This window comes from Dipodomys spectabilis, unplaced genomic scaffold (genome assembly GCF_019054845.1).
Source record: "Dipodomys spectabilis isolate Male_0828 unplaced genomic scaffold, ASM1905484v1 ptg000112l, whole genome shotgun sequence".
NCBI classification, from domain to species: Eukaryota; Metazoa; Chordata; class Mammalia; order Rodentia; family Heteromyidae; genus Dipodomys; species Dipodomys spectabilis.
Window position 1 is genome coordinate 2,255,443 of NW_024870789.1, and position 24,288 is coordinate 2,279,730.

Genomic DNA, 24,288 nt, shown 5'->3' on the forward strand with positions numbered 1-24,288 from the left:
CTACAGACTACATGAGGTCCTAGTTTCCCACCTTCTGGCCAGCACTGACTGTTTTAGAGGGTGGCCATGCTAACAGGTGTCTTACTGGGGTTTTGATTTTGCAGTTTCCTGATGCTTAGTGATAGTATGCCTCAATGTCTGTCAGCCATTTCTGGGTCTTTGGAGAATTGTCTACTTTGGTCCTATCAAATCAGTTTAGCCCATTTTAAAATTAGTCATTTGGTTTTGGCTTTTGTTGTTGTATGAGTTCTGTGTGTATTCTGGATCTTAACCTCTGATCATTTATATGGCTTGCAATATTTCTCTTATCTAGGAAGTTGCTTCTTCTGTTGATTGTTTCCTTTGCTGTACAAAAGTTTTAATGTAGCCCATTTGCCCATTTTAGCTTTTATTACCTTGCTTTTGTATCACATCCAAGAAATTACTGTTGAGTCCAACATCTGGATGCTTTCCTCTATTTTTTTTTTTCCCCTTTACCGGTCCTGAGGCTTGAACTTGCCCTGGGCGCTGTCCCTCAGCTCTTTAGTTCAAGATGAGCACACTACCACTTGAGCCATAGCGTCACTTCGGGTTTTCTGGTGGTTAATTGGAGACTTTCCTGCCCAGGCTGACTTAGAACTGTGATCCTAAGATCTCAGTTTCCTGAGCAGCTAGGATTACAGGTGTGAGCCACCAGTGCCCGGCACTTCTGGCTTTTTCTGTTGATATAGTACTGAGGAATGGAACTCGGGGCTTCATGCATGCTAGGCAAGCACTCTACCACTAAGCCACATTCCAAGTACCTACATTTGTTTTTTATATATTATATTTTTTGGTTACTATTATGATAGTGAATTCATTTTCAATGCCTTTTTTTGTGTTTCTTGGTTAGCAGGAAGATGAGCCTCAAGTCTGAACGCCGAGGAATACATGTGGATCAGTCAGAGCTCCTCTGCAAGAAAGGATGTGGCTACTACGGCAACCCTGCCTGGCAGGGCTTCTGCTCCAAGTGTTGGAGGGAGGAGTACCACAAAGCCAGGCAGAAGCAGATTCAGGAGGACTGGGAACTGGCAGAACGGTAGGAATAGCCCACTGAGTGTTAACAGTGATATAGCAGGCACACAGTGAGATAGCTGGCCTGTCATTGCCACATACTTGCTCCATCTGCTTTGAACCACCAGTTTAGTCAGCATGATAGTAAAAGAAATGAGTTCGCCTTTCTTCTCAGTCACCATTTAATGAGTTGCTTCCAGCAAATTTTTCATTATGTGTTTGGTTTTCTTTCTGATTCTTTTATGGTTGAGTTATGTTAGTCTTTGTTCCCTTATTAGGCAATAGGCTCTGAAGTAGAACTGTTTCATTACATGGTAATTATGTATCTCTTTCTCCAGTCCCACTTTGAGTTTTTTAAGGAAAAGGACTAGGCTTTGTTTCAGGTAACCCTAATATAGTGACTTATGACTATGATGGAGAAGGCTCTGTTTGAAGTCTGTGAAAGCATGCACAACAGTTTTCTGTTCTAGCTGACTTATCAGAGACTTCAGACCTACTTAACATATTTAGTGTCTTTTTATAAAATTTTTGGGTCTTCCTCAGTTAATTGAGTGGTAATCTTTAGGTTCAAGGAAAGCTTGGAGAATGTCCAGGTTATTCATAATCTTCTCTTGAAATTTTAGACTTCAGCGGGAAGAGGAAGAGGCCTTTGCCAGCAGTCAGAGCAGCCAAGGAGCCCAGTCTCTCACATTTTCCAAATTTGAAGAAAAGAAAACCAATGAAAAGACCCGCAAGGTTACAACAGTGAAGAAATTCTTCAGTGCTTCTTCCAGGGTTGGATCCAAGAAAGGTCCTTTTTTTTTTTTTTTTTTCCTTCCTTCCTTCCTTCCTTCCTTCCTTCCTTCCTTCCTTCCTTCCTTCCTTCCGTCCTTCCGTCCTTCCATGGCTTGAATTCTGGGTCTGGGTACTGTCCCTGAGCACTTCAGCTCAAGGCTAGCGCTTGAGCCACAGCACCACTTCTGGTTTTCTGGTGGTTAAATAGAGATGAGAGTCACATGAACTTTCCTGCCCAGGCTGGCTTTGAACCATGATCTTCAGATCTCAGCCTCCTGAGTAGGATTACAGGCATGAGCCACCAGTGTCCAGTAGAAAGGTCATTTTCTACTACCTTTTTTTCTTTTTTTTTGGTCGGTCGTGGGGCTTGAACTCTGGGCTTGAGCGCTGTCCCTGCGCTCTTCAGCTCAAGACGCGCGCTCTACCACTTGAGCCACAGCGCCACTTCTGGTTTTCTAGTGGTTTATTGGAGATAAGAGTCTCATGGACTTTCCTTCCCAGACTGGCTTTGAACTTCAATCCTCAGATCTCAGCCTCCTGAGTAGCTAGGATTATAGGCGTGAGCCACTGGCGCCTGGCTTTTCTACTACTTTTTTAAGGAGGAGGAAGAGGAATGGGTACGGGGGAAGAGTGTTTGCATGATATACAAAATACATCTACAGAGTCTGGGCTCAGCTTTCTGGTTTCTGTAAACTACTAGCCTAGATTGGAAACAGAACGTTTTGTGGTCAGACAATATATGAAAGTAATACTCTTCATATGAAACCAATGTTGGAGGACATTGTGTTTCAAAAAACCTTGTTTCTCCAACTTTACAACTTTGGTGGGGGGGATGGGGGGGGTTGGGGGAGGATATGAAGGGATGGGAAGGGGAAACAAAGCCGGAGGCTTACAATGCTTGATAAGAAATGTGCTCACGGGCTGGGAAGGTGGCTCAGTGGTAGAGTGCTTGCCTTGCATGCATGAGGCCCTGGGTTCGATTCCCCAGCACCACATAAGCAAAAAGATAAAAAGCTGGAAGTGGCGCTATGGCTCAAGTGGTAGAGTGCTAGCCTTGAGCTGAAGAGCTGAGGGACAGCGCCCAGGCCCAGAGTTCAAGCCCCATGGCCGACCAAAAAAAAAAATCTATTCCTATAGGAAGTGTACTCATTACCTTGCTCATGTAACTGTAACCCTCTGTATAGTATCTCTACAATAAAAAATTAAAAAAAAATCTATTCCTGCTGTCACTGATGGCTCTACCTATTCAGGAGGCTGGGAGCTAAGAATCAAGGCTCAAAGCCAGCCTGGGCAGGAAAATTCATGAAACTCTTCTCTCTGATTAATCACCCAAAAAGTCCAAAGCGGAGCTGTGGCTCAAGTGGTAGATCACTACCCTTGAGTGCAAAAGGTTAGGGACAGCGCTCAGACCCTGAGTTCAAGCCCCAGGACTGGTTTTTGTATACTCTCTCTCTCTCTCTCCCTCCCTCTCTCCCTCTCTCCTCTCTCTCCCCTATCCAAATGACTGCTTTATATAAGGATCTTTGTTTTCATTTGTTGAATACCTCCACTTCATAAGCTTATCAAAAGTGGCTGCTTGTAGGCTTGAAAGTCTAAGAGACAGATTTTTTTTTTCCTTCTGAGTTTCTGAGGTAGTGTTTATCTTACGGCAATACAGAGAGAACATGATCTTAGTGAGGAAAAAATGTTCCAAGAAAGTGCTCCTGTGTTTGTTTTGCATCAAACTGTTGGTGGGCTAGATAACACACCTAAACATTTCAAAAATAAAAAGTCTCTCAAGGTTTACTTTCTGTTCTTTATCCTTAATTCGGAAGCACCACCACCCTTCTGCCTTATTTATACAATAATTTCTTAGTACCTTTCTGTGCTTTTGGTCTTGTTGACAACTGTATGTATTCATTCTCAGCATCTCTCTGTTCCTCCCTAAAACATGGCCTCACTGAATAGCCCAGCCTAGCCTGGAACTTTGTATCCAAGGCTATACTTGGAGCTCAGTTTCCTGCCTCAGCCTTCTAATGCTGGGACTACAGAAATACAGCACCATGCCCAGCTCACAAACATATGGTCTTTTTGTTGTTGTTGTTGCTCAGTTGTGGGACTTGAACTCTGAGCCTGGGCACTGTCCCTGAGCGGTTCAGCTCAAAGCAAGCGCTCTACCACTTGAGCCACAGCACTACTTCCACAAAAATATGGTCTTATCCCAGTTTCTACTAATTATATAAAAGATACCATTCTGCAAAACACATACTCTGCTTTTTTGAGTGCATTTGGCAGTTCTTTCCATATTAGTATACACATCAACTTTTTATTGTAAAGTGATGTAATGTTCCATTTTATGGGTTAAATTATGGTTTATTTTGTCTCTGAGTGGTGCCCAGTAGTTTTGGTATTTTACTCTCAGAGGCACCGCCAAAATGAGCAGCTGTAATGTGAACGTGTTTGTGTTGTGCACGTGTAGTTATGTCCCCAGAGCATTGCTGAGGAGCAGAAGAAGCACTCAATTTCAGCAAACTGCCCTCTTTGGCAGTGACCTCATTTTACATCCGCTGCAGGGAGTGACAGTGCTTCTTCCTGTCGTTTCAGGATGAGATGAGATTTTTCAGGGGATCTTAACAGGAAAGATACATTGTCATTCATATGTGCAGATTAAAGCTACCCTGTGATACGATACCATTTACAAATTAAGTTCCCCCTGTGTTCCCTTTCTGTGCACTGTCTTGTCTTCACCTGTTTTCGTACTAAACTATTGGATTTTGTCCTCAGGGAAGTAGCGCTTTGTGACATTGCTTGCAAACTTTTTCCCCCCCAGTTTGGTGTCTAACTTTTTATTTTGATACAAGCTCTCAATAGGCAGCCCCAGATTCCTAACACTCCTGCTTTCTCTCCCCTACCCACAGGAGGCTTGTGTTATCTCACCTAAAAAGAATATTGCTTTTATTCTCTTAAAACTTTATTGCAACCTTATCACTCATGTGTTTCTGGTATAAAAGCAGGAGTTCAGTTCTAAAGTTCAAAAAACAAGATGATAAATTATTCTGGGAATGCATGTAATAGGCTGAATTTAGTCTTTCAAAGCTTCTTTTGCTTACTAGGGTAATCCTATGGCACTCAGGAGTCTGAGGCAGGAGGACTGTGAATTCAAAGTCAGCCTGGGCAGCAAGACTATCTAAAAAAGACTGTCTAAAATACAGGAGAGCTGGGCACTAGTGGCTCATGCCTGTAATCCTAGCTACTCAGGAGGCTGAGATCTGAAGATCACAGTTCAAAGCCAGCCTGGGCAGGAAAGTCCATGAGACTCTTTTTTTTTTTTTTGGTCTGGTCGTGGGGCCTGAACTCTGGGCCTGAGCACTATCCCTCAGCTTCAGCTCAAGGCTAGCGTTCTACCACTTGAGCCACAGCACCATTTCCGGCTTTTTTTTCTTTCTTTTTTTTTTGCTTATGTGGTGCTGAGGAATCGAACTCAGGGCTTCAGGCATGCAAGGCAAGTGCTCTACCACTGAGCCACCTTCCCAGCCCAGTCTGTGAGACTCTTATCTCCAATAAACTAGTAGAAAACTGAAAGTGGTTCTGTAGCTCAAGCGGTAGAGCGCTCACCTTGAGCTGAAGAGTGCAGGGACAGTGCCCAAGCCCAGAGTTCAAGTCCCATGACCAACAAAAAACAAAACAAAAAAAAGGGGGGGGAGAGATATTTTCTTGTTAGTTATCTTTCCTTTTTGTGAATAAAAAGCAATTGTGGAGTGCTTCAATTGCTCATGGCATTGAATTAGAAAACATAGTTCAGAGACCCAGTGATAGTTTATACCTCCTCAAAGTACTTAACTGTTTTCTAATTACACTCTCATCTCTGTTCAGAAAGGTCTCACTTTCCTTTCATAGTGGAAACAGTTCTGTTCCCAGTGGTTAGATAAGTGTATTGTTTGCCCATCTGTTCCTTATGTGACTTGGGTACATTTTTTCACTGTGAGCAGTTGACTTACAGACTGAATGTTGGTTAATAATAGTTTCTCAAGTAACACTTTGCTGTTGCCATTTTGGCATCTAAAATGGGGTTTGGAAAAGTTGCCTATTTTATGAATTGCCTGAAACCTTGTGATTCTAATTGTTATTGTTGACCAGTTTTATAAACTCAGACAATCTTTGAGAATGCTATTCAAGACAGTGGTGTCACTTCCGTATTAATGACTTAGTATGAAGAGCATGAGATATTTTCATTAAGAAGATATTAACAGGGCAAAATTTATTTGAGTATGATCTTTTAGATGATGTTTTTGTATTTCTATTTGTAAAACACATATTGCTTACTTTAGAAAACTTGAGGAAACATTTAAGCATAAAATGAGTTTAACTTTGACTAAATAAAATAGAAACTATCTTAAGAGGTTTAAAGTGATTCCATGCATAGATCTTCTGTATAATAAAAGTTACTTTAATTTTTTCCAGCAGAAATCCAGGAAGCGAAAGCTCCCAGTCCTTCCATAAATCGGCAAACCAGCATTGAAACTGATAGAGTCTCTAAGGAGTTCATAGAATTTCTGAAGACCTTCCACAAGACAGGACAAGAAATCTACAAACAGACCAAGCTGTTTTTGGAAGGAATGTATTGTAAAAGGGTAGGTTGACAGCAGTCTCTTAGGGACATGGGGCTCAGGTTTGAGAGGGGGGTCGCAGAGATCCATCATAGAACCGTGTCAGTTTGTACCTGAGAAGATCAAGACCCAGAGCTGCTATGCTGTTTACCTAGGAAAAGTGCTGAGCCAAGTTACAACTTGACTCCTAGGCTAGTTCTTTTCCGCTTGAGCTCAGTGGTGTGTGGAAATTCTGACTTTGAAAAAGCAGCTGGACCTATGTGCTTTAGAAACAGGACCTCCTGGCATGTTACCTTGTGAGTACACGAGCTGCCACTATAGCCTGAATTCCCTGTTAGACCAGTAATAATAGTTTTAGTTTATTTTTATTTTTAATGGTGTTTATTTTGGATTTGGATATTGAGTTTTCTGTTTCCTTTTCAGTTAAAGATAGATTGAATTTAGATGTTAAGAGACCTTAGGGGCTGGGAAGGTAGTTCAGTGGTAGAGCGCTTGCCTTGCATGCCTGAGGCCCTGGGTTCGATTCCTCAACACCACATAGGCAGAAAAGGCTGGAAGTGGAGCTGTGGCTCAAGCGGTAGAGTGCTAGCCTTGAGCTGAAGAGCTGAGGGACAGCGTCTAGGCCCAGAATTCAGGCCCCACGACTAACAACAACAACAAAAAGAGACCTTAACAGCTATACAGTTTCAGTCCCTTTATTTATACATGAGGAAATTGAGAACTAGCTTAGACAGTGGTCTATCCGAGTTACTATAGCTGGGTTTTTCCACTGAAACAGTGGCTTCCATGCTGGCATCTAACCCAGAATCTTTCTTTTTGTTGGTCGTGGGGCTTGAACTCTGGGCCTGGGCACTGTCCCTCAACTCTTCAGCTCAAGGTGTGTGCTTTACCACTTGAGCCACAGTGCCACTTCTGGTTTTCTGGTGGTTAATTAGAGATAAGTGTCTCATGGACTTTCCTGCCTGGGCTGGCTTTGAATCTCAATTCTTAGGTCTCAGCCTCCTGAGTAGCTAGGATTACAGGCGTGAGCCATTGGCTCCCAGTTCAGCATAAATATTCTTAGGATGTGGAGTTCAGGGTGGCACTATAGATACTTGAGTCATTTTCCCCGTAACAATGCCCAGCTTCCACTCAAGACGTGCACCTTTCAACACATTGCAGATTTTTGCTTTATCACCTAAGCACCTTGATTTTACCGTGCTTTTAGGAGGCTCCCCCCACTCCCCTCAAATAAAGTACAGGGAAGTACTCAGCAGGCCACATGATTTAAATACAATTGATGATAACACAGGTCTGACAGTGCTTCTCCACTGTGTAGTATACAGATTGCAATTATTTTATTTTTATTTTTTTGGTCGGTTGCGGGTCTTGAACTCTGGGCTTGGGAGCTGTCCCTGTGCTCTTCAGCTCAAGGCCAGCACTCTACCACTTGAGCCACAGCGCCAACTTCAGGTTTTCTAGTAGTTTATTGGAGATAAGAGTCTCATAGACTTTCTTCCCCGGCTGTCTTTGAAACACGATCCTCCTCAGATCTCAGCCTCCTGCGTAGCTAGGATTACAGGCGTGAGCCACCGGTGCCTGGCTTTATTTTAAATTTTGACTTGATCAAAACCATGGGTTATAAATCTGAAAGTAAGGTAGGCTTACGTGCCATAATTTATAAGTATTGCGAAGTATTTTTAAGCCAGATACCAGTGGTTCACACCTGTAAGCCTAGCTCTAATGAAGCAGAAATCTTAAGGATCACAGTTTGAAGTCTAGACAGGGAAGTCGCTGATACTTTTACCTCTAATTAACCACCAAAAAGACACAATGGCGCTATGGCTCAAGTGGTAGAGGGCTGGCCTTGAGCAAGAAAGCTCAAGGTCAGTGCTCAGGAACTGAGGTGAAGCCTCAGGATCAGAGAGGGTGTGTGTGTGTGTGTGTGTGTGTGTGTGTGTGTGTGTGTGTGTGTGTGTGTGTGTGTGTGTGTGTGTGTGTGTGTGTGTGTGTGTGTGTGTGTGTGTGTGTGTGTGTGTGTGTGCCTCAGGATCAGAGGTGTGTGTGTGTGTGTGTGTGTGTGTTGAAGCCTCAGGATCAGAGGTGTGTGTGTGTGCACACTTGCATACTCCTTAAATTGAGAACTGTGGTCATGAATTTTCTTCAGCTACCAAGTAGCCTCTGTTCTATGGTTTCAGGAATTGAGCATTGAGGAGCAGTCAGAGTGTACGCAGGACTTTTACCAGACTGTGGCTGAACGGATGCAGACTCGTGGAAAAGGTAACCCTGCCATCCAGCCCTAGGGCTTCATGTAGTTGTGCAGCTCCTCTTTATCTCAGGCCATCCAAGAGCCAGTCCACTGACATCCCCATAGCTGGCCTCATACAGTGTCTGGAATGATACCACTTAAGTTCCCATGACAACCAGAGCAGTAAGATGGTTGTTGAGAATTGGTAAGGGGTCAAGATGAAACAGATTAAAACCTTTACATCTATTGAGAAGCTTGGCTGAATGGGTCCCCGTCTTGGGTCATCTTTATGATCATGGAACCCTAAGGGAATGTGGAAGGAGAACAGTGAGAATTCCGATGGAGTGCTCCTCTAGAGGTGTGCTTCCATTGGTGTCTTCTGCATGCTCCTAGCACATGTGCATCTGAGTAGTTGGCCTTTGTGTGCTTGCCTCAGAGACAGAAGAGGGCATCTGCCAACCTCATCAGTTTTGGGACCCCGGAGTGGCAGGACACTCACCTGTAGGTCACCACAGGGCAGAGTAAGATACAAGTGGGATTCTATAAAAGGCAGGCTTACAGTGGAGGCAGGTTTTCTTTTTGTTGCTTTGTTTTTTGTTTTTTTGTTTTGTCGGTTGTGGAGCTTGGGCCTAGGCACTGTCCCTGAGCTCTTCAGCTCAACCTGAGGGCTCTACCACTTGAACCACAGTGCCATTTCTGGTTTTCTGGTGGTTAATTGGAGATCAAAGTCTCACGGATGTTCCTTCCCAGGCTGGCTTTGAACCACAGTCCTCAGTTCTCAGCTTCCTGAGTAGCTGGGATTACAGGCATGAGCTACCGGTACCCTGTTTTGTTTTGTTTTTTTAAAACGGTATTTTTAAACATTTCTTGACTGGGTGTGTTTAATTCTAGTGATGAATATTCACAAAGTACTATGGAAACATCCTCTTTAAAGTCATTGAGGTTTTGTGTCCATTCGTGTATTTCAGTGCCTCCAGAAAGAGTTGAGAAGATAATGGACCAGATTGAGAAGTACATCATGACACGCCTATACAAACATGTGTTCTGCCCAGAGACCACTGATGACGAGAAGAAAGACCTTGCCATTCAAAAGAGGATTAGGTCCTTGTTCTGCTTTATCTCTGTTCTTCCCACTAATGGGGGATACACTGTAGGAAAATAAGGCCCTTGAATCTCAACTTTAAATGACAAGGCCTGCTAACTACCTGCCAGCTTAGCACATGAGCTCTGGTGTCCAGAAGAAAGGCTTGCTCTGGCCTTGCTTGTTTGCCCACTCCAGGCAGCTTGTTGGTGTTTGAGATCCAAACTTTTCAAGGACCAGAAGGACATGTTCCCTATTTTCTTGGGCTGTATTGTCAGGCAGGAAGCATCCGTGCGTGCGCATCTGTGTGCGGGCAGTAGGTGTCGCCTCCTCATCCCCACCAGCAGAGCAAGCTAGCTAGGGCTCCACAGTTCCTAGGCTAAGCATGACAATTGTGCTGAGGGAGAGGACATCCTCACTACTTCTGGCTCACTCCTGTCAGATCTGCCCGTACTGTCTCCTCAAAACTTCCCCGTTGTCCCTAGCATCCCACTATGACCCACACAGTTCAGCTATAGTTTCCTTTCCTACACATTGTGCCTATTGCATGGGAATCCCAAGTGAGGCCCACACAGGGCGGGCACTCAGTAGTTCTGTGCTTGGAGATGGCACACCAGAAGCAAAATGTTGGGGCTGAGCCCACGCTCGGGGCCAGTAGTAACTACAGGTATTGCAATGAGGGATGGGTTAAGAGCTTTGACGTGAAGGTTAGGTCAGCAGCAAAGCTGGATGGAAGAGAGGTGTGATCAGGAAGGTGCCATACTTGAGGCAGAGGAAAGATTGGTTCATTGGTCACTTGCGTGGGCTACACTGGGCCCTGGTTTAAGAGTAGACAGTAAAAGAACATTAACATGCCGGACTGTGAGGCCAGGGAACATATGGAGGGTTCCTCTGCCTTGATAAATCCCCTTCCACCAGGGGCAGGCACTGCCTTTTCCTGCCAGGGTGAGTGCAGAGCAGCCTCGTCCAGGGGCCCAGCTCCTGTGTGCTAGGGTGAAGCGCGGGAGCCTGGGACTCCAGAACTCATCAGTGACGCCTCATGCTCCCTAACTGAAGGAAACCACGGGATTCTAGACCGTAGCACCTTCTTGACTGTTGCTGTCTCTCTGTAGGGCCCTGCACTGGGTTACCCCTCAGATGCTCTGTGTCCCTGTTAATGAAGAAATTCCAGAAGTGTCTGATATGGTGGTGAAGGCAATTACAGGTCAGTCAAATTGAGACCCTTTGTGTTGGGATGTTTCCTCTTTACTATTTTGTTATGATACTAGTCTTTACTTCATTAGTGAGCAAAAAGGCATTAAACTATTTCTAAAATAAGCCAGGCATCTGTGGGCTTACTCTGGAGGCTAAGATCTGAGAATCATGGTTCAAAGCCAGCTGAGGCAGTAAAGTCCAGGAGAATCTTATCTCCAATTAACCAGCAAAAGCTGGGTGTGGAGTTGTGGCTTAAGTGGTAGTATACCAGTGTAGAGTGAAAAAGCTCAAGGGACATTGCCCAGGCTTGGAGTTTAAGCCCTAGTACTGGGCACCAAAAAAACCCCAAACAACAACAAAAACAAAACAGCTACTAAAGATACATTAGAGTGACTGATGCTGGTAGTTCATGCCTGTAATCCTAGCTACTCAGGAGGTTGAGATCTGAGAATCATGGTTCAAAGCCAGCCTCTGCAAGAAAGTATGTCTCCCCTTTCCCTCTTCAGTATTTATATCTTTTTTTTTTTTTTTTTTAATATCTCTTTGTTGGTTGTGGGCTTGAACTGGGGGCCTGGGCGCTGTTCTTGAGCTTCTTTTGCTCAAGGCTAGTAGTCTACCACTTGAGCCACAGTGCTACTTCCAGCTTTTTCTATGTGGTACTGAGTAATTGAACCTAGGGCTTCATGCATGCTAGGCAAGCACTCTACCACTAATCCACCTTCCCAGCCCCTGTCCCTGAGCTCTTTTGCTCAAAGCTAGTGCTCTGCCACTTTGAGCCACAGCTGTACTTCCCCCCATGTGCTCTACCTCTTAAGCTGAAATTAAAGCTAGAGTAAAGAAGCAGTAAAAAGACTTGGGAGTCGGCCAGGTGCTGGCGGCTTATGTCCATATTCCTAGCTACTCAAGAGGCTGAGATCTGAGGATCGCAGTTCAAAGCCAGTGAACTCTGTGAAACTCTTTATCTCCAATAAACCACCAGAAAACTGGAAGTGGCACTGTGGCTCAAAGTGGTAGAGTGCTAGCCTTGAGCTGAAAAGCTGAGGGATATGCCCCAGGCCCAGAGTTCAAGCCCACAACTGACAAAAAATAAAAAAGACTAGGAAGTCTGGTGCCCAGTGGCACATGCCTGGAATCCTAGCTACTCAGGAGGCTAAGATCTGAGGTTCATGGTTTGAAACCATCCTGGGCAGATAAGTCCCTGTGAGATTCTTATCTCCAGTTAACCACTCAAAAACTGGCTCAAGTGATTAGAGTGCTTGTCTTGAGCACAAAGAGTCTCAATGGACAGCACCCATGCCCTGAGTTCAAGCCCCACAACTGGAGAGAGAGAGAGAGAGAGAGAGAGAGAGAGAGGTGGGGGAAGGAGGGAGGACAGTGACTTGGAAAGCAGCTTCTTTCTCCTGGAGCTTAGATGGTTTTCCTCTGTGGTTAGAAGATGAGTTTTAGGTCAGGCTTGTTTCAGATCTCCACCTTGCCTATTGGTGTCTGTGTAAGCTGACAAATCATTTAACCTCTCTGGAACTCACTCCCCTTAGCTTCAAAGTAGATAATAGGGTCCATTAAGTATACTCTGTACAGTATCCTGGGTGGCTCCTGACTCAGGCTTACATGAGGTTTTGGGTTTTGTTTTTTACAGTACTGGGGACAAAACGTCCTATGTAAACTTGTCCTTTGGTTTGGTGTCTTAAGTTCATATATTAAGTGCTGGACAGTGGGCTAATGAAGTTTCCTCCATAAACTGCCCTCATAATTATTCTGCTAGGCATGATGGCTCACACTTGTAATCCCAGCTACACAGGAGGATCACACAGTTCAAGGCCATCCCTGGCAAAATCTTAGCAAGACCTTATCTTAACCAATTATGAAGGATGTGGTGGAGACCACCTGTAGTCTCAGCTGTGTGGGAGGCATTGGAAGTTGGTCCTGGGCAAAAAGCAATATCCTAGAAAAACAACTAAAGCAAAAAGGGTTGGGAATGTGGCTTGTTGTAGAACACCTGCCTAGCAAGTGTGAGTCTCTCTGTTCAAACACACGTACTGAAAAAAAAATTTTTTAAATAGGAATACTGGTGGTTCACACCTATAATCCTAGCTGAGATCACAATTCAAAGCCTGCCTGGGCATACAAATCTTTGAGACTCTATCTCAAGTGGTAGCAAATGTAAATTCTTGAGTTCAAGCCCCAGTACTAGCACACACACCACACACACACACACACACACACACACACACACACAGGAAAGGAAAGGAAAGGAAAAGAAAGGAAAAAAGTAAATTATTCTGTTGCTGCATGTATGACTTCTCTCATGGCTAGCACTGGCTCTTGCATTCTGTAGATATCATTGAAATGGACTCGAAGCGGGTACCTCGAGATAAGCTGGCCTGTATCACCAGGTGTAGCAAGCACATATTCAACGCCATCAAGATCACTAAGAATGAGCCGGCATCGGCCGATGACTTCCTGCCCACCCTCATCTACATCGTACTGAAGGGTAACCCGCCGCGCCTGCAGTCCAACATCCAGTACATCACGAGATTCTGCAACCCCAGCCGCCTGATGACTGGCGAGGACGGCTACTATTTCACCAACCTGGTGAGCATGGGCCGAGGATTGGGACAGGCCTGTGACAAGTGAGAGCTCCAGGCTGGGGCAGCTGTGGCCAGGCTAGGCCGACACCCTTCCTCCAGTACAGGGGCCGTGTCACCCCACTGTGGGCTTCCTCACTGCAGATGCCTCACCTTGAGCTTTGATGGGCCTTAAAGACATAGTTCACTCTGCTTTTATTGAGCCCTGCGCTCTTACTTTGCTGTGGCCTGTTGTCTACAGTGTTCAAAGTTCCACTTCCTCTGTGTCACCTTCCCCGTGAATTGTTCTTTGGTGTTCTCTCTGCACTGTCTCGCCTGGTCACAGGTCTGTGACACCATCCTTGAAGGAAGGAGTTTCATTCAAAACTTCACCACTTCACCAGTGTTCCTGTCACATGTTTTCTGTGCACACCTGCCTGCCCTTGTAGAAAAGCTGAGTCAGCAAAGGGAAGTGTACGTGGACATCCATTTAACAGGGCGCTTCCTAGCACTCTGTGCTCATGGGCTGCACGTCACTTCCACCTACATACAGCCCCTGTTACTTGTGCTGGGTTGCACCAGGGTTCTGTGCCCATCAGAGTGCTGAAGGGAGTCACTTTATGGGGTCTAGCGAGGTATACCTCATGTATGGCCCTGGAGCTCCTCAAAATATAAACAAACCTGGCCATGACTTGCTGTTTTGCTTTTTTCCAATCCTGGGGCTTGAACTCTGAGCCTGGGTACTGTCTTTAAGCTTTATTGTTCTCTAACCCTTGAGACCCAGCTCTTCTGACTTTTTGATAGCTAATTGGAAGGAGATAAGAATCTCACAGATGGGGCTGGGAAGGTGGCTCAGTGGTAGAGCGCTTGCCTTGCATGCCTGAGGCGCTGAGTTCGATTCCTCAGCACCATATAAGCAAAAAGAAAAAAAGCCAGAAGTGGTGCTGTGGCTCAAGTGGTAGAGCGCTAGCCTTGAGCTGAGGGACAGTGCCCAGGCCCAGAGTTCAGGCCCCACGACTGGACCCCAAAAAAAAAAAGAATCTCACAGATTTTTCTGCTGGAGCTGGCTTCAAACCATGAGCCTCAGATCTCAGCCTCCTGAGTAGCTAGAATTATAAGCATGAAGCACCAACCCTGGGTTGACTTGGCAGTTGGGTGACGTTGAAGTGTTTATGTGCAACTTTTTCTAATTTGACCATAATTCCTTTTCTTCTCTTGGCAGTGCTGTGCTGTAGCAGATTTGGTGGTTTGTGACGTTGAAGTGTTTATGTGTAACCTTTTCTGATTTGACTGCAATCTCTTTCTCTTCTTTTGGCAGTGTTGTGCTGTGGCTTTCATTGAGAAGTTAGACGCCCGGTCACTGAATCTAAGTCAGGAGGACTTTGACCGATACATGTGTGGCCAGAGTTCACCCCGGAAACAGGAGGCCGAGAGCTGGTCTTCTGACTCTTGCTGGGGTGTGGAGCAGATGTACAAGAACTTGGACCTCCTGTCTCAGTTGAATGAGCGTCAGGAAAGGCTCATGAGTGAGGCCAAGAAGCTGGAAAAAGACTTAATAGATTGGACGGATGGGATTGCAAAAGAGGTACAAGACATTGTGGAGAAATACCCACTTGAAATTAAGCCTCCGAGTCAGCCCTTAGCAGCCATTGACTCTGAAAACGTGGAGAATGACAAACTACCTCCACCCTTGCAACCTCAAGTGTATGCAGGGTGAGGGGCTTCGTGGATGGTACTTCTGGACCTGAGTGTTGGGGTCTCTGCACAGGTTACCAGGTGGATCCAGAATAGAGCTTTCTCACTTAGGTGTCAGGGCATTTTCAAGGTACAGTTGTGGGGATCATTTGTTTTTCTTTCTGCAGGGGAGGTATAGTAAATAATAAATCGCTATTTATTTGAGTCACTGAAATGCACTCCTTTTTAGGCTTCTATGAGGGTTTTGTCAATGTGCTGCTGTGATAGCCTTGACTGGGCTTTGGCTCTGGGTGGAACACTGCTGTTAAAGGCAAGGAGAAATCATTGCTCTACTGAGGATATGTGAAAGGCACTTGATGTTACCACCCTCCCACAGTTTGAAATAATTTTCTAATTGTAAAGACAGAAGATATATTAATAAGTAAATATGTAAAATTATAAATATGCTTAAAAAAAGAAAATTACTCATTGGTGTCATGCATACGTTCTCTGTGTTAATTATTTGTTCAGTTTGATGTATACTAAGTATTTGCCTTCAGCATTAATTCATGTCATTGGTCCATGGAAATGAATCAAAAAGTATTTAGACATATTCCCTCCTAAAATATGGACTTTGTCTTTAATCTTAACTTTGAGATAGTGTGTAGTCAGAGGTTAAAAATTCAGAATAATAATTTTAGGTCACATGGAGTTACTGTTCATCTCAGCCAAGGGAGGATTTGAATCATGCTTCTGACATCTTTTCCCCTCTTCATTCACTATTCTCTTTTGGTAATTTTGGGTTTTCAAAGCAGAGTCTTGCTATGTAGCCCTGTCTGACCTTGGACTTGTGGTCCTCCTGCCTCAGCCTCCCAAGTTCTGGGGTTGCAGCAGGCATGTGGCATCCAGCCTGGCTCATTTTTTCTTTTTGCTGGTCGTGGGGCCTGAACTCTGAGCCTGGGTGCCATCCCTCAGCTCTTCAGCTCAAGGTTAGCGCTCTACCACTTGAGCCACAGCGCCACTTCCAGCTTTTTCTGCTTATGTGGTGCTGAGGAATTGAACCCAGGGCCTCATGCATGCAAGGCAAGCACTCTACCACTGAGCTACCTTCCTCGCCCTGGCTCATTCCTTGTGGAGTTGTTTGATGTAAGGGCAGACCCGTGGCCAGGGAGCGTGGGGTGTAGGGTGCCTTGCAGTCTCTGTACTATTCTTGTGACTTCATAGCCAGCCAGTCAAGTGACAGGTGTGTACCCCTCTCTCAGAATTGTCCAGCCTCAGTACCTAATGCCATTGTGGCCTGAGGATTTGTGTTGTGGGGGGAATGTACTGTGCATTATGGGTTGTTTACCTCCCCCCCATGGTTGTAAACACCCCCTGGAGCAGTCCTGCCTCAGTTAAGAACCACCTTGTAAACAAGTTAGTTTTCCTCCAAGTGGTTAATGCCAGCTAACCAAAGACCACTGCATTAAATGCAGACTCTAATGCTAAGTATTGCAGTCTGGATGCTACCTGCAGTGTGGAAACTTTTTCTCTTTGCATTACTGGGGCTTGAACTCATACTTGTGCGTGCTAGGCAGGCATTTACCATTGGAGCCATACTCCAGCCCTTTTTGCTTTAGATACTCTTTGAGTCTCATGCTAGTTTCTGGGAGCTTGTCTGGACTGCCAGTCTCCTACATATGTCTCCTATAAGCTGGAATTACAGACATGAGCCACTATGCCCAGCTTGTCTATTTAGATAAGGAGCACAGTAACTTTTCGCCTATACTGATCTCAAGCCTCAGTCCTAATTTCTGAGTAGCTAGGACTTCCCTGTTGCCAGTGGAACTTTTCATACCCTGGTTCCAGTCTGACCTCTACAGCTTGTCAGTAGTGTCCCTGTGAAATTTCTCTGATGCACCATTTTGAACAGTGTGGGTTGCAAGCAGCTAAGCAAGGGTCTATTGGTTTCCCAATGCCTACCCAAGAGTAAACCATAAACTCAGAAACCAGGGCAAGTATATAAAGTTTTGTCCTTTAGTTAATGTATATTACCAAATCTGTCAGTTTGCCACACCTGCCGTCACCCAGCACTTTGACATGAAGTGGTGGAGTCCACCTATCCCCACACTCTGGGGGAAGCTACCCTGAGATGTCAGTGGGAATCCTCTTAGATAAGCTCAGCAACTTTCCTCCTCTCATTTTCCCTGTACTTCCTAGGTGCTAATTCATTCTTCTACAGGCTTAATTCTCTAGAAAACATAGTTCTTTTTGTTGTCCATTATGTTAACTCGGATATGCGTATCAGCCTACAAGAGCGTTTTGTGTGGATCTCCAGGTTGTTGAATGGAGGTTTTGTGGATGTCTTGGTCAAGTTCTTGAGATAATGGCTCTTGTCTTGTGTAGGGGGCTTGCTGTACATGAGCATCCAGATGATGATCACATTTGTTTTTCTCAAGAAAATGTGCTATTTCATGCACAAAATGTGACTTGGGTAAACCTTTCAGAAATAAGTGCGTATCAATAAAGCTTTGTGAGCCCTCCTTCTTACAGATTGGCGTAGAGCTCTTTATTAGAATATATATGATTGTTAATATTTTCATGTCACATTTTTTTTTTTTGGGGTCCGGTCATAGGGCTTGAACTCTGGGCCTGGGCACTGTCCCTCAGCTCTTCAGCTCAAGACTAGCGCTCTACCACTTGAGCCACAGCGCCACTTCTGGCTTTTTTCTTTTTGCTTATGTGGTACTGAGGAATCGAACCCAGGGCCTCATGCATGCAAGGCAAGCGCTCTACCACTGAGCCACCTTCCCAGCCCGAGTTTTTGTTTTTATTTCATTTGAGACAGAATGTCACTGCATAACCTAGTCTAGTGTAGAACTGCCTCCCAAAGGCTGGGATTACAGGTATGGCACTTTGGGCCAGCTTTAGAGGCCCCCCCCCCCCTTTTTGTTTTTTTTGGTCTGGTCGTGGGACCTGAACTCTGGGCCTGGGCGCTGTCCCTCAGCTCTTCAGCTCAAGGCTTCCACTCTACCACTTGAGCCACAGCGCCACTTCCGGCTTTTTTTTTTCTTTTTGTTTATGTGGTGCTGAGGAATCGAACCCAGGGCCTCAGGCATACAAGGTGAGCGCTCTACCACTGAGCCACCTTCCCAGCCCCTAGAGGTTCCCCTTTTTAAGCTGTAACCATCTTCATTGTCTGTAAAAATCACTGAGAATAGAACAAGGGAATTTGCTGTTACCACAATTAACATTGTGGAAATTCTATATAAGCTACTACTTAGTCTTCAGATACAGAAAAAATGGGTAGGGGCCAAGCTCATTGTGATAGAGCCCTGGGAGCTATCCAACAAGGAGACTTCCTTGATAAAAGAGCACCAATATTCGCCAGGTGTCGGTGGCCTGTAATCCTAGCTACTCAGGAGACTGAGATCTGAGGATCACGGTTCAAAGTCAGCTGGGCAGTGAGACTCTTATCTTCAATAAACCAATAGAAAACTGGAAGTGACGCTGTGGCTCAAGCGAAAGAGCACTCACCTTGAGCTCAAGAGCACAGGAACAGCACTCAAGCCCAGAGTTCAAGCCCCAAGCCCCATGACGACAACCACCACCACCAAAAAAAAAAATGTACCAATATTTCCCCATTCTGGGCTTTTACCCATCTGTAAATATCATAAGGAAAGACATCAGCTTTTTTTTTTTTTTTTTGGTCAGTCGTGGAGCCTGAACTCTGGGCCTGGGTGCTGTCTTTCAGCTCTTCAGCTAAAGGCTAGTGCTTTACCACTTGAGCCACAGTGCCACTTCTGGCTTTTTTTCTGCTTATGTGGTACTGAGGAATCAAACCCAGGGCAAGGCAAGCACTCTACCACTGATCCACCTTCCCAGCCCCATCATCTTTTTTAAAAAAACATTTTTTATTATTGTAAGTAGTTGTACAAAGAAGTTCCCATTCTACAAAACAGTATATGAATACAAGATGTCTGACAACATTGTCACCCATTGCTCCTAACCCATCACTTCTCTTACTTTTTAAATTGAGATTAGGTGATTATATAAATTTCACATATTTCAGAGTATTGTGTAATAGTGATAGTTAAAGTCACAAACACATTTTAACCTTCACAAGGCAAATTGTCTTTATTATGGTCCATAAAGTTTGTGAATTCTATGAGCTTTGACAATACAGTTATTTCTTCCACATCAGGTGATGTTTACATTTCTTACTTTTTGCTTAGTGTAAACGGTTCCCTTTTTGCCTCTCATTCCTCCCTTCCCATTGCAAAAGACACCAACTTTAAAAGAGCATGTTAGCTGGGTGCCTGTGGCTCACGCCTATAGTCCTAGCTACTCAGGAGGCTGAGACTGAAGGATCACAGTTTGAAGCCAGTGCAGGCAGCAAAGGGCATGAGAGTTATCTCCAGTTGACCGCCAAAAAACCAGAAGTGGTACTGTGGCTCAAAGTGGTAACTAACTTAGAGCAAAAAAGCTCAGGCACAGTTCTTGGGCCCTGAGTTCAAGCCCCACCACAGACCTCCCCCCCCCAAAAAAAAAGGATCTGGTGAAACCCAGGAATGCTTGAGGGAAAGAAATTTTGTGTCACAACAACCCAAATCTAGTAATCCAACTAGACTGGATAGCTAAGACTAGATGTCAAAACTGTCCTACAGCAAGAACGACAGAATGGACCAGGAGTCTAGAACAAAGGGAAACACCATGCTCAACAGTTTGTTGTTTTAATGGGCTCACCGCCCTGGTCAGGGTTTCCCAGACAACCCCCCTTGGGTTGCCAAGACAGAATGCCACCTGTAGAGGCAGCGCAAGCTTCAGGGCGGCTGGAGGCCTGACCTCTCTAAACCACAGGGCTGTGTATTGTTTCCCATACAGGCCTCCATTCCTTCCAGATGGTTCACTGCTTACTCCCTTAATAAACAGTCCATGAAGTGGAAAGAAATATAGCTTCTTGGATTTGGGATGACAGCCACAGGCACGGTAAGCATTCTTAAATAAGGAAACCCTTAGGCACTGCTATTGGGGGCGGGGATCAAGCTGAAAGTGTGTTGGCACTACTGGGGTGGGGTAGGGAGCAGGGATTCTGGTCATGTCTCCAGACAGACCTATGAGTGGAGGTGACTACTGTTTAAGTATGCCAGAGTGTTGTCACTTGGTAAATGGTAGAACATCATTCTGAAATCCTTGTGTCTAGATGAACCACTCAGTATGGACTGGACTTTGCTGTCATTTGCTGAAAGTACTTTCCTTTAAAGCCATGTTAATCCTACATCCTAAACCAGCAAAGCTGGGCAGGGTTGTACCTGCTATAATTCTAGTCCTGACAAGGCTGAGGCAGGAATCAGTTGTTTTGGGCTACATAATGAGACCTTGTTTCAAAAAATAGAAAGCCCAGTATCGGTGGCTGGTTCTGGCCATCCTTGCTACTTGGGAGGCAGAGGTTAGGAAGACCAGGCCAGGCTGTGCAGAAAAATCCATGAGATTCCACTTCAGTGGAGGGAAGCCAGATGCTATGGTTTGTATCGGTGGTCCCAGTGAGGACAGAAAGCCTAAAGTAGGCAGATTGAGTAGGAAGTTAGACCCTATCCTAATAACAATGAGCAAAAACAAGGCTGGAGGTGTGGCTCAATGGTAGAGTGCCAATCCAGAAGCTTGAAGCCCTGGTTTCAAACCCCAGTATCAATAATACACACTCACTTACACTTGCATACACTTTGAGGTCAGAAAAACACACACATTGGAGAGTGGGGAGATAAGCAAACACACAGGTCCTGGTGATCATTTATGATGTGGCAGAGGAAGAGTTGCTAGCCCAGAACTCGGGTGACCTAGGAAGTGATAGGCACTAAGCACCTATTTAACTACTGAACGCAAAAATTACAACTGGCAGTGGTTCGGCCCTCTGTCCCAGGTGCTGAGCTGAGCAAGCAGTTTGCATGTGTTATTCCTCTGATATTTGGAACAAACCCTGTATAGTGAGAATGACAGCAGGTAGCTATTACCAGTGCTTCATCCACACTTGGCATTAGGCAAAGAACAACATATTTAATGCTTGCAAGAACCCTTTAACTCCTTAAAATCTCATCAATCTGGGAAGAGAGTAATAAAAGTGTAGACAATAGGATTTTAGGGTTTTATATTAGGTTGTTTATTGGAGAAGAGGAAGAGGGACAGCACTTTTTTTTGGGGGGGGGGTAAGTTGTGGGGCTTAAACTCTAGGTCTGGGTGCTGTCCCTGAGCTCTTCCAGCTCAAGGAGAGTGCTCTACCACTTGAGCCATAGTGTCACTTTTGATTTTCTGGTGGTTCATTGGAGATAAGAGTCTCACATCCTTTCCTGCCCAGGCTGGCTTTGAACCACGATCCTCAGATCTCAGCCTCCTTAGTAGCTAAGATTACAGGTGTGAACCACCAGCACCCGGCAAAGGTGTAGCCCAGGCTGGTTGGAACTCATCATACTCCTGCTTCATCCACATACTGGTGTGTGCTACCACAGCCAATGAGAGCACTCTTTAAGTGTAACCTTAGGTCCTCTACTACTGGAGATTAGGATTATACTATTTATTTTATTTTTTGAGGGGGGTCTGGTCGTGGGGCCTGAACTGTGGGCCTGGGCGTTGTCCCTCAGCTCTTCAGCTCAAGGCTAGCGCTCTACCACTTGAGCCACAGCACCACTTCCGGCTTTTTTCTTTTTGCTTATGTGGTGCTGAGGAATTGAACCCAGGGCCTCATGCATGCAAGGCAAGCGCTTTACCACTGAGCCACTTTCCCAGCCCTATACCATTTATTTTTATGACATTTAAAAAATATGCAGAGCTTTCTTTGAATTTGACCACTTCCATGTTAAGTTCAGTTATTTTGTGTGTGTGTGTGTGTGTGTGTGTGTGTGTGTGTGTGTTTGCCAGTCTTGGGGCTTGAACTCAGGGCCTGGCCACTGTCCCTGAGCCTCTCTGTACTCAAGGCTAATACTTTACCACTTGAGCCACAGCACCACCTCTGGCTCTTTCTGTGTATGTGGTACTGAGGAATCAAACCCAGTGCTTCATGCATGCTAGGCAAGCACTCTACCACTAAGCCACATTCCTAGCCCATGTGTGTGTGTGTGTGTGTGTGTGTGTGTTTTATGTCACTACTGGGGCTTGAACTTGGGGGTCTTGTACTCTCACTTGCCCCCCCCCCCTTTTGTCGGTCATGGGGCTTGATCTGTGGGCCTGGGCATTGTCCCAAAGCTCTTCAGTTCAAGTCAAGTGCTCTACCACTTGAGCCACAGCGCTACTTCCAGTTTTCTGGTGGTTCATTGGAGGTAAGAGTCTCATGGACTTTGCTGCCGGGGCTGTCTTTGAACCGTGTCCCTCAGATCTCAGCCTCCTGAGTAGCTGGGATTGCAGGCTCCCACCTTCACTTGGCCTTTTCTGCTCAAGACTGGCACTCTACCACTTGGGCCATACCTCTAGTATGGTTTTTTACTGGCTAATTCAAAAATAAAAGTTTTGGATTTGTCTGCCTGGACTGGCTTTGAACCACTGAAAGTAGCTGCAATTACTGGTATGAGCCACCCATTAGGTTTAGATTATTGATGTTTTTGACAGGAATGCAGATGTCAGGACAACATGTCAGCAGACTTGGTGATCACTTATTATTGAAAATGTTTTGTGCTGGTATTGAACCCAGGGTCTCACATGTGCTAAATAAATACTTGCTCTACCACTAAGTAAGCTATCTCCCTCCAGTCTGCCATAGCAGGTTTTTGTTTTTTTTTTGTCGGTTATGGGGCTTGTACTCTGGGCTTCTGGGCTATCCCTGTGCTCTTCAGCTCAAGGAGAACACTCTACCATTTGAGCTTACAGCACCACATCCGGTTTTTCTAGTGGTTAATTATAGATAAGAGTCTCACGGAAGCGCCACTTCCGGCTTTTTTTTTTTCTGCTTATGTGGTGCTGAGGAATCGAACCCAGGGCCTCAAGCATGCCAGGCAAGTGCTCTACCACTGAGCCACCTTCCCAGTCCCCCGGGCTGGCTTTGAAACATGATCCTCAGATCTCAGCCTTCTGAGTAGCTAGGATTATAGCGTGAGCCACTGGCACCTGACTAGCAATCATTTTTTTTTTTTTTTTGCCAGTTGTGGGGCCTGAACTCTGGGCCTGGGCGCTGTCCCTCAGCTCTTCAGCTCAAGGCTAGCACTCTACCACTTGAGCTATAGCGCCATTTCCAGCTTTTTCTGCTTATGTGGTGCTGAGGAATTGAACCCAGGGCCTCATGCATGCACGGCAAGCACTCTACCACTGAGCCACTTTCCCAGCCCATAGCAATCATTTTTAAATGCATAAATCTGTCCAAATAGTGGAAGACAGCTAAGAATTATGAATTTTGTCTGTTAGCTTCCCATTGCTGTTGCAAAATTATTGAGAAAAACAACTTAAAGGAGATTTGCTGCAGATCAGGTTGTCACAGTAAAGAATGTAACAGAACAACCCATCCAATACATTTTATCTTCAATAAGGGAATAAAATGTCAATAGGATGTGTCTTTGATATTACATATCTTCTATGCAAAGAGCATGCTGTGAGGCTGCTCCTCTGCCGCATTCTCTGGAACATTGAGATCAAGCCCCAGGACTGGCAAATAAAAAAAGCAAAATAAAATACATATTTTGTGTATTTGGGCTCTTGTTCAAGTACTTGGACACCGTCCCTGAGATGCTTTGCTCAAGGCTAGCTCTTTACCACTTTAGCCACATTTTTTTTGGGGGGGGGGTCGGTTTTGGGGCTTGAACTCTGGCCTTGGGCGCTGTCCCTGGGCTCTTCAGCTCAAGGGAAGAGCTTTACCGCTGGAACCACAGCGCCACTTCCGATTTTCTAGTGGTTTATTGGAGATAAGAGTTTCACGGACTTTCCTGCCCAGGCTGGCTTTGAATTGCGATCCTCAGATCTCAGCCTCCTTGAGTAGCTAGGATGACAGGCGTGAGCCACCGGCGCCCGGCTTGAACCACATTTTAATTACCACCTTTTTTAGTAGTTAATTGGAGATGAGTCTCACAAACTTTTTTGCTTGGTCTGGCTTTGAGCCGTGATCTTCAGATCTCAGCCTCCTGAGTACCTAGAATTACAGGCATGAGCCTCTCACAGCCGGGAAGAGTAATATTTTCTCGAGATGATCTGCTTATCTTTAAG

General features: G+C 45.2%; 1 protein-coding gene across 5 annotated transcripts in view; it reads left to right on the forward strand.

The window, feature by feature from the left end:
• Rabgef1 (RAB guanine nucleotide exchange factor 1) overlaps positions 1-16,058 on the forward strand; it is a 39,487-nt gene extending 23,429 nt beyond the window's left edge. For 2 of the 5 annotated variants that reach the window (XM_042688072.1, XM_042688071.1), the window contains exons 2-9: positions 872-1,057; positions 1,656-1,822; positions 6,247-6,416; positions 8,570-8,651; positions 9,588-9,720; positions 10,813-10,904; positions 13,230-13,486; positions 14,777-16,058. In XM_042688072.1, the coding sequence (XP_042544006.1) occupies positions 879-1,057; positions 1,656-1,822; positions 6,247-6,416; positions 8,570-8,651; positions 9,588-9,720; positions 10,813-10,904; positions 13,230-13,486; positions 14,777-15,175 (1,479 nt within the window). In that variant the 5' untranslated portion in view covers positions 872-878 and the 3' untranslated portion in view covers positions 15,176-16,058. The remainder of the gene's footprint in view (positions 1-871; positions 1,058-1,655; positions 1,823-6,246; positions 6,417-8,569; positions 8,652-9,587; positions 9,721-10,812; positions 10,905-13,229; positions 13,487-14,776) is intronic. The other 3 variants (XM_042688075.1, XM_042688074.1, XM_042688073.1) reach the window with 2 other exon arrangements.
• Positions 16,059-24,288: the final 8,230 nt, after the last annotated feature.